This window comes from Benincasa hispida, chromosome 7 (assembly GCF_009727055.1).
Source record: "Benincasa hispida cultivar B227 chromosome 7, ASM972705v1, whole genome shotgun sequence".
Classification (NCBI taxonomy): Eukaryota; Viridiplantae; Streptophyta; class Magnoliopsida; order Cucurbitales; family Cucurbitaceae; genus Benincasa; species Benincasa hispida.
The window spans coordinates 50,728,364-50,739,192 of NC_052355.1; the positions used below are offsets into that span (position 1 = coordinate 50,728,364).

Below are 10,829 nucleotides of genomic sequence, written 5' to 3' on the forward strand. Positions count from 1 at the left end.
AATGTAGATGAGTTTCGAAGTATTTTAATAATTTTGAGAATTATATAAATTAGGAATAAACTAATTATTAAATATTTAAAAGTTGTTTTTTTAAAAGTTGGTTTGGAGTAATTAACTAATTACTTGAATTTTTTTTAATTCCCAACAAATCACAAACCTTTTTTTAATTATTCCCAACACACCATAAAATTACAACACTTAATCCAAATTGATACGACAGAAAATTGATTTTTCTATGAAAAAGAGGATTTTTATCTGATGGTGGGGGCACGTGAGGCTCACGCGTACAGCACACGCCAGCAGGTGCTGGGCCACGCACCGCGGCCGGGTTGCGACTCGGAGCCACCCGTCAGCCACACGACTCAGCGTTACGTCATTCTCAGCCATATAATCCACGTGTCACCATCTCAATGGTGCGCGGGACTCAATAACATTAACGTGACGGGGACCAAATCACTGCTTTTACGAATAAAGTTCCTAAATTCCTCAACTCCATTTTTTCCCTCTCTTTTCTACTTTTGTGTTTAGTTCGATAAATTAACTTTAATTTTGATTTTTAATCTTCTATGCTTGATTCACTTGAGTAAATTTCGAAATATAGTGTTCATTTTTTAGTTTATGAATTTAAAAATTATAATTTTAACTTTGATTTTAAAAATATTCATAAAATATAGACACTAAAATATATAAAGCAATGAATGGAAGGAATGTTAATAAGCACGATTTTCAAAAATGAAAAATAAAAAATTTATATCTTGTTTGATAATTATTTTATTTTTGAAAATTAAATCTATTTCATCTACTTTTTTACCATAATTTGCATATTTCTTAATTTCAATGGTTGAGTTCTTAGTCAAATTCTAAAAACAAAAACTGTTTTTTGAAAATTATTATTTTTTTAGTTCTCAAAATCTGACATTGATTTTTTAAATCATTGGTGAAAAGTAGATAATAAATAAGAAATGGGAGATGAAAACAGTATACATAGACTTAATTTTCAAAAACAAAAATAAAAAACAAAATAGTTGTCAAACGAAACTTAATTGTTATTTTTTTTTTCTTTTTTTCTTTCTTTCTTTCTTTTTTTTTTTTTAGTGGTTACCTTAGAAGATTAAACAAAATTTGTTAGGCCATCTGCCAACCATTTAATTTTTTTAAAATGTGCTTGTTTCATCTCAGGTTTTTTTTTAATTGTTTCTATTTTTCTCTAAGTAAAGTAGTTGATATATTTTTTTTTTTTTATCAATTTTTAAAAATAAAATTATTTTTTTTAAAAAAATACTTTTTTTAAAAGAAAAAAAGACACACACATATAATCAAATTTGTTTCAATTTTGAACCCTTTTTAAAGTTTTTTTTTTATAAAATTAATCTAACCATTTTCCTTTTTGTAGTCGAGTATTTTTATGGTTTACTTTTATGTGGTCCATTACTGATTCACAATTTATTGGTTAGTTTTACCTTTTATTGTTTTGTTTTTTTTAATAACCTTTTTTTTTAAAAAAAAAAGAAAAAAGATAACCTTTTGTTTCATATCTTGACTAGCTTTCTAGTTTAATTTTTTGGAACCATTTCTAGATACTTTAATTTTTTAATTCATAAAGATTTATGTTTAAAATTGAATGAATCAAATATGAGAATTTTAAAATTAAAGATATCTTAACATATGACTAAATTCCAAAATTTCTTTAAGTGAGATTTATTTATATATAAAAAGTAGATAGAATAATTATGTGACCATACGGATAGTACAATAGTATATATATATATAATATATATATATTATATAATATATATATATATTAATATATGTTTTCTAGGAGGTGGTATATAAAATTTTGACACTTAGAAAAGATGTTGGAAAATTTCCCTAATCATTACTGTTCTAATATACTATTATAAATTTTACATGAACTTTATATACTATTTTAGTTTTTATATTCTTTGTTTTGATTATCTTAATCCATATACTTTCAAATTGTTCATCTTAATCTCTATATTTTCAATTTTAGTTCATTTTGATTCTTGAACTTTTACAATGTGATAGTTTTGATCCCTTAAAATAGAAAATGAAAGAACCATACAAGAACAAAAATGAACAAAAGTTTAAAATTTAGGAACAAAAACTAATATCTTGAAAATATAGAGACCAAAATGAACAAAAACCAAAACTACAAGATCTAAAGTATTATTTAAACCTATACATAATAATACAATTAAATATCAATATTCTTTTAGCGGTAAGTTAAATCATTCTTGTCATTAAAATATTTTTATCATAATTAATCAGTTCAATTTAAATTTTTTTAATTTTACGAACAGGAGAGAAAGATGTATTGACTCTAGTGAAATATGTGGTGGAAGATATCTTGTCCATAGGGACGTATCGAGAGATTTCATTTAAGCACATTCGACTCCCAGGATTCGGTAGCTGATAAAATAGGTTAATAGACAGCAAATGAGAAAGTTTATCTTTATTGATGGGATGATTTCCCTAAGGGTTATTTTAAATATAGGAAAATGAACCAAAATAATTTACAAAATATAGCAAAATTTTAGAACTATCAATGATAGACATTGATAGATACCGATAGTCGATAGACACTAATAGACTATCAGTGTCTATCAACGTCTATCAATGATAGTTTTAAAATTTTGCTATATCTTGTAAATATCTTCAATAGTTTTACCATATGAAATAACTTCCCTTTCCTTAATTGAATTATTATTTTTGCTAATTCGAATTTAGATGCATTATCTGTGTAATTTTTAATGATTATTTTTCTTTAAAAAAAAAAAAAAACTTAAATCCGTTATTGAATTCAATAGGGATTTGAACATTAATATTCTACCAAAAAAAAAAAAAAAAGAAAAAAAAGACGACTACACATAGGAGTACAACACACACACATATATATATATAAGAATAATAACACCTTTTAAAAAATAGGAACATTGGAACTTTTTCCTAATATGTCCTATCATGATTTTTGTAATAATAATGATTTAATTAGAGTATGAATCGGCATACTCTTTTTCCTTTTAAGACGAGGTTTGATTTCTCATCTGAGTAATTGTAAATATTATTTTTAAATATAGAATATTATTTAATATAAAAATCTAGACTAATTAATCCGACAAAAAGAGAGAAAAAAAGATTATAAAATGGAGTCATGATGAGGACATCATTGGAATTTGCAAGTTCATGTTAAATGTCTGTGCAATGGAGATTGGAGAATGAGAAGAAAAGGGATTTTACTATTTTAGCGATTTAATTACTCTGAAAAGGATAGAGTTGGGGACGACAAAGATTAGTCTGAAAAGTGACAGAATTCGCTATTTAAAAATGCGATTCCATGTTTAAAGAACATGCTCATTGGCCACTGCGATAAATCCACCAGGTTTTCATCAAATTTTCGTTTCAGCTTTCGCCATTTTTGTTACACCCACGTGCTTCCTTTTTCACGGGCTTCTCTTCTTCTTCTTCTTCTTCTTGATCTCCATGGATTTAGATTTCTCTTCCTCCCCTGTTTCTGTTTGAACCCACATTTCACTTTCTCAATTTACTCTGTCTGCTGCTTCTTATTCGTCTTCTTCTCAATGCGTGTTATTATCCAGCTTTAAACGCAGTTGTTCATGGATATTCCTTCTGTAATCGTAAATGCCTTGTTTATTTTTGCATTCTCGATGTGGGTTTTGCTTAACTCGTGTAAACGAGAGGTAGAGAGTGAATCCTTTCAATCGAGAAACAGAGCATTTCGAGAGTTTAAATGGGTAATCAACATTACTATATTTTGTAATGCTGTTATTCCATTTTGGTATTCTGGGTTTGTTGCCTATGAATTCTGGAATCGTAGAATCGTTTGTTGGGAATCAGCTATCTGTGCTTTAACGTGGGTTTTGGCCGCTGCGATTGCTTTTTACTGGAGAAATGGAATGTATCATCAAGGCAAAAGATGGCCGTTGATTCTAATTGTTTGGTGGGTTTTCTATTGCTTATATGGGTTAGGTTCTTCGATTATTTATTTGCTGGCCCACTTGAAATCTATAGAGTTTCCTCTTTTTCTTCCAAAAGCTACTATTGTAGATTTTGCTTCATTCACTTTGTCTTTAATTATCTGTTGTTCTGCACTGACTGTTAACTATTCCAAGAAACACAATGATCTTGAGAAGTCATTGCTTCAAAAAGAGAATGATTGTTCTTCTGAAAATGATGGTGGTTTCATCAATCCTGGATTATGGAGTCGACTTACATTCCAATGGCTGAATCCTCTCTTCAAAAGGGGGAGGAATCAGATACTTGAATTAGCTCATATTCCTTGTGTACCTCAATCTGAAACAGCTGAATATGCTTCCTCATCACTAGAAGAATCACTTCAAAGAAAGAAAGTTGAATCTTCATCCTTGCCCAAAGCTATAGTTCTAGCCACATGGAAATCCCTGGTCTTAACTGCAACTTTTGCAGGTATATTTTCTTCCTTAGACTGCTTGAATTCTCTTCTCTATGAACTGTAAATCTTTGTCTTCTCTAAATTCTTTGTTCATAACTTTTATTAGGAGTCAACACATTGGCATCCTTTATGGGACCTATCCTAATTGCCAACTTTGTGAATTATCTGTTGGGAAAAAGTGATGACTCAAGCAACCGTGAAGGGTTTATTCTTTCATTCTTCTTCTTCTTTGCTAAGACATTGGAGTCTCTTACTCAAAGACAGTGGTATTTTGGCACTCACCGTGTCGGTATTCAGGTAAGGGCAGCTCTTACAGTGATGATCTACAAGAAATCTATATCTATTAATGCTGCTGGTCCAAGCAATGGTAAAATCATAAATCTAATAAATGTGGATGTTGAAAGAATTGGAGACTTCTCCTGGTATATTCACAAGATTTGGTTGCTTCCTGTTCAAATAGCTCTAGCCCTTATCATCCTTTACAGGAATCTTGGAGCTGCTCCTTCCATTACTGCTCTTTTAGCCACAATATTTATAATGGTGAGCAACACACCTTTAGCCAATGTTCAAGAAAGTCTACACTCGAAGATAATGGATGCAAAAGACTCTAGAATCAAATTGACATCAGAGACTTTAAAGAATATGAGAGTCTTGAAACTGCATTCTTGGGAGCAGACATTTTTGAAGAAGGTTTTGAAACTGAGAGAAGTTGAAAGAAGTTGGTTGAAAAGATACCTCTATACCTGCTCAGTTATAGCATTTCTCTTTTGGGTTTCACCAACTTTAGTTTCAGTAGTTACTTTTGGTGCCTGTGTTATGATGAAAATCCCTCTAACAGCAGGCACAGTTCTATCAGCCATTGCTACATTTCGTATCCTACAAGAACCAATTTATAACCTACCAGAGCTAATTTCCATGATTGCTCAAACAAAAGTTTCCCTTGACCGTATACAAGAGTTCATTCGAGAAGAAGATCAAAGGAAACAGATTTATTATCCTCCTTCCAATGCATCAGACGTTGCAATCGAAATGGAGGTGGGGGAGTATTCATGGGAAGCCAGTGATCTAAATTTTAAGAAACCAACTATAAAAGTTGCAGAGAAGATGCAAATACCAAAGGGTTACAAGGTTGCAGTTTGTGGATCAGTTGGTTCAGGAAAATCAAGCCTACTTTGTAGTATACTGGGTGAGATCCCACAGGTTTCAGGAACACAAATGAAAGTACATGGAACTAAAGCTTATGTTCCCCAAAGTGCTTGGATCCAATCAGGCACCGTAAGAGAGAATGTGCTGTTTGGGAAAGAGATTGACAAACATTTTTATGAGGATGTGTTAGAAGCCTGTGCCTTGAATAAGGATATCAAGTTGTGGCTGGATGGAGATTGTACTTTGATTGGGGAGAGGGGGATGAACTTAAGTGGAGGGCAAAAGCAGAGGATTCAATTGGCAAGGGCAGTCTATAGTGATGCAGATGTTTACTTCCTGGATGATCCTTTTAGTGCTGTGGACGCATGTACTGGAACACATTTGTTCAAGGTAGGCATCATCTTTTTGTTATTCTTGTTGCCTTATTCTTTTCATGTTTTTTTTACTATTCATGCTCTCTGTAATGGATTTTTATACTGAACTTTAATGATAATGCAGAGATGTCTTTTGCAACTTCTGTCTGGTAAAACTGTGGTATATGCTACTCATCACTTGGAGTTCATAGAAGCTGCAGATCTTGTTCTGGTAAGTACCTGAATTTTTCATTGTTTTCCGTGGAGTATCACAAAGCATTGACCCCTGCTGCCTTGTATTGCATTCAAATGCTTTTGCTTCCAGGTGATGAAAAATGGTCACACTGTTCAATCAGGAAAGTATGCAGAATTAATGTCGGACTCAAATGGTGAACTTGCTAGGCACATTGCAGCTCATAGAAGATCACTGAATGGAGTTAAGCCATTCAAAGAAGAAAAACCCCATCATAAAAGACCATGTAAGACACATCAGATAGAAGCTCTAGATGAAAATTCTTCCCTTTCCCTTGGAAATGGTGGCCACTCCGTAAGAGCTCAAGAAGAGGAAACTCAAACTGGTCGTGTAAAATGGAGTGTCTATTCAACCTTCATCACATCTGCTTACAAAGGAGCTCTTGTTCCTGTAATCCTTCTATGTCAAGTTTTGTTTCAAATCCTTCAGATGGGCAGTAATTACTGGATTTCATGGGCAACAGAAGAAGAAGGCAAGGTCAGCAGAGAGAAGTTGTTAGGGATCTTCATTTTGATGTCCTGCGGGAGCTCTGTCTTTATATTAGGCCGAGCCGTTTTGATGGCAACCATTGCTATTGAGACTGCACAACGAATGTTTCTTGGAATGGTGACATCAATATTTGCAGCACCAATTTCATTTTTTGATGCCAAACCTTCAAGCCAAATCCTTAACAGGGTTATTACCTTCTCTATGTGTTTGTTATCTTCACCTCTTATTAGATTTTTGCATTGTGTAAAGAATTTTAACCCCCCCTTTTTTTTCTTCTCTATGATGCAGTCTTCTACTGATCAAAGCACTTTGGATACAGATATCCCTTATAGATTAGGAGGATTGGCTTTTGCACTCATTCAGCTGTTGAGTATCATCATCCTGATGTCCAAGGTTGCATGGCAAGTTTTCCCCCTCTTCCTTGTCGTCCTTGCCATCTCTGTATGGTATCAGGCAAGAACATACATCCCACTCTTTGTTTGTAAAATGTTTTTCATTATTGCATTAAAAGTATGAAGTTACCGTACCTTGAATTTGATTATTCGGCAGCATCCTATCAATGTGATGTGCTTTGATCAAGTTCTGTTAGATGATGTAATAATAAATTTATCTTCATCAGTTTAAACTTTTGGGTCAATCAGTGATTCAAGAAGTCTAGTGAACTTTATTATATACTACCAGTTTCTCAAATGTGATTACCAACAGCAAGTGGTTCTAGGATTTTATTCCTTAAATCATCAGGTTTAGTGTTTTAAATTGTTTTCAATTCATTTTACAGGGATATTACATTAGTACTGCTAGAGAACTAGCTAGAATGGTTGGGATTCGGAAGGCTCCAATTCTTCATCACTTTTCTGAAACAGTCGTAGGTGCAACAATTATCCGTTGTTTCAATCAAGAGGATCGTTTTTTGACAAAAATACTGAAGTTGGTTGATGATTATTCTCGTGTGGTTTTTCACAACTCAACTTCAATGGAATGGTTGTGCCTGCGGATAAATTTTCTTTTCGACGTTGTCTTCTTTTTTGCTCTTATCATCTTAGTGACCCTTCCTAGAACAGCAATTGATCCAAGTAAGCTTTTCCTAACTATCAATGCCACTTTCATGGAAAACTTTAAATTATTTCATCCTAACATTCTAATATTTCCAACCCCATATCACCTAAGCAGCTTGTTTATTTTACTGCAGGCTTAGCAGGATTAGCAGCAACATATGGCTTGAACATGAATGTGCTTCAGGCTTGGGTTATATGGAATTTATGCAATGTTGAGAACAAAATGATATCTGTTGAGAGAATTCTTCAGTTTACTAACATTGCTTCTGAGGCGCCACCGGTTATCAAAGATTGTAGGCCAATGCCAGAATGGCCACAGGAGGGAAAGATAGAACTCGAGAACCTTCATGTCCAATACCGTCCTAATCTTCCAGTAGTTCTCAAAGGGATCACTTGTACCTTTCCAAAAAAGAAGAAAATTGGAGTTGTTGGCAGGACAGGAAGTGGAAAATCCACCTTAATCCAAGCACTTTTTAGAGTGGTAGAGCCTTCTGCAGGAAGGATTCTCATTGATGGAGTTGACATTTGCAAAATTGGTCTACATGATCTAAGGTCTAGGTTGGGTATTATTCCACAAGACCCAACATTGTTCCAAGGAACCATGAGAACTAATCTAGACCCTTTGCAACAACATACTGATCAAGAAATATGGGAGGTGAGATTTCAAGTGCTTTTTTTTTTTTTTTTTTTTTTTTTTTTTTTTCCCTCATTTCATGGAGAATGAAAAGTTAATACGATCTCAGAAACTAACTTGATATTTCAGGTTCTTCACAAGTGTCGCTTTGCCGAGATCATCCGAACGGATCACGCGGTCCTTGAAGCACCAGGTAAGATGGGATCTCCCATTGTTTCTGAAGTGTTCTTTTCCAGTTTAGTTTGTTTTCTACTAAAAAGTATTGTTTTGTACTTGGCCTATAAATGCTGCAGTTGCTGAAGATGGAGAGAATTGGAGTGTGGGACAGCGGCAACTTGTTTGCCTGGCCAGGGTGCTCCTCAAAAAACGTAGGATTCTTGTGTTGGATGAGGCAACAGCTTCCATTGATACTGCAACAGAAAATATAATTCAGGAAACAATAAGAGAGGAGACAAATGGTTGTACTGTCATTACCGTTGCTCATCGAATACCGACAATTATTGATAATGATTTGGTTTTGGTTCTTGACGAAGGCAAGTGAACTCATTTAGCTTTAAAAAAAATTATTCTGAAAAATGGTTATAGTTAACCCTCTGCATAGAGTTGGCTAACTTGTGTAGTAATAGTATCGTTCTAATGCATCATTTTAATTTTTATAGGTAAGGTGATCGAGTACGATTCACCATCTCGATTACTCGAGAACAGTTCTTCTATGTTTTCGAAGTTGGTGGCGGAATTCTTGAGTAGATCATCCAATAGTCACTCACAATCTATGGAGACTTTTGTTGAGACAGACGCAAACCGAATATGAACATCATGACTTTGATCAAATGTAAAGATTGGAGGGGAAACATTTGCTTGCTAATACTATGAGGTAACAAGATAGAAACAACTGTTGATTGGCTTGCACACTAACTGGATAGGCTGAAGATCCTGTAAAGTAAGAAACTTGATACTCATCCTCTTAAAGCAATAGCAGATCCAAGCAAATACCATTGACAAGCTTTCTAACAATAGCTGATGAGATAGATACAGAGCATTACTAGTTGTTTAGGTGTTAACCACAGTCTTTTTACTATTATTTTTTTTCTTAATGTAATTGAAAGTGTGTTTCATTTCATTATTAATGTATTAGTGAACTCCTGCCTGCATAATAAAAGTTTTATGCCACAGAGCAGTTAATGTTATTACTTGATCTTTCCAAATCCCAATCTTCTTGGTCATCCTATTGAAAATGCTTCACTGAGAGGGCTTGCATGGCATGGTGTTCCTTGCAGGTTTCTTGGGAAAAAAACAGATTAGCATATTTTTATTAAAGACTAGTTGTAACTACGTGCGTTATACGTGTTTCATAACGTTGAAAATGAAATATATGTATATAAGTTGAAATAAGTGTCTTATACTTGTTAATCATTTTTCTTTAAAATTTATTTTACAAAAATTCATCTAACTCAAAATGAATTTGAATTAATATGTTTTCTTAAACTAATTTCTTAAAGTTTTCGAATTGAATTTTTTATCTCGTAGTTTAAATCTTTGATAGTAAGAGAAAGGACAAACTAAATAATTTTAGAAATCCTATTTTGTTATACTTATAACTACTATTTAACTTCTTTAAAAAAAAGAATATTCTTTTTTTGAAAAAAAAAACTATTCAATCTAAATCTCAATCCAACCTAAATTTTAGAAAAAAAACACAACTCACATAAGAAAAAAAGAAAAAATGAAAAAGATGGCGTACCTTAAACAAATAAAAAGATGGAGGTGTGATACTTAACTACTTCTAGTTCTCAAATCAGAATGTAGAAAAATTATAGATGATGTCTAGGAGCTGAAAAAACTTAGAATATTGAATAAGGAAAAAAAAACCAATATGTGACAATAATGCTTAAACAAATTTTAAATTTTAATAAAATAGATGCTATACAAAAGAGAGAGAGAGAGACATGAGTTATCAAAATTAAAAAGGAAAAAAAAAAAAAAAAGAAGAAGAAGATACCTGGTGGAAATTAAAGTTTTAACTATGCCATTTAGAAATGGAATTTGATATATTTTTTTTTTCTTTTATGGGTGATTCTCAAAAAATAGGGATAAAATATGATTTGGGAAAATTAAAAATATATTGTAGTTTTAAAAACTATTTAGAAAAATATGATACTTTTGAAACTATTTAGAAAAATATTGTTTTTTTTTAATAGGTCGAGGTAGGTCGAATTTTGAACCCTCGACCTTTAGATTATTATTTTTTTATTTTTAATAATTTAGATATTCAACCTCCTCCTTCTTCTTCTTTTTTTATTTATTTATTTTAATTTTCCATTTTATAAAAATAATTTATTATTTTATTTAAACTCTAAAAAGAATAAATTAAAAAAATAATATCTCATAAAAATACAAAAGTGTAAATTAAAATATCTCATTTATATAAAAAATAATTACAAAAATCAAT

The 10,829-nt window shown here is 32.1% G+C and overlaps 1 protein-coding gene across 1 annotated transcript; it reads left to right on the forward strand.

The window, feature by feature from the left end:
• The first annotated feature begins 3,213 nt into the window (after window positions 1-3,213).
• On the forward strand, window positions 3,214-9,588 carry LOC120081446 (putative ABC transporter C family member 15). The gene is made up of 10 exons (XM_039036321.1): window positions 3,214-4,464; window positions 4,557-5,986; window positions 6,095-6,181; window positions 6,275-6,877; window positions 6,980-7,144; window positions 7,470-7,764; window positions 7,881-8,401; window positions 8,510-8,573; window positions 8,674-8,913; window positions 9,040-9,588. Exons 1-10 carry the CDS (start codon window positions 3,636-3,638, stop codon window positions 9,189-9,191), a joined length of 4,386 nt encoding a protein of 1,461 aa, XP_038892249.1. The 5' UTR covers window positions 3,214-3,635; the 3' UTR covers window positions 9,192-9,588.
• The last annotated feature ends 1,241 nt before the right edge of the window (window positions 9,589-10,829 follow it).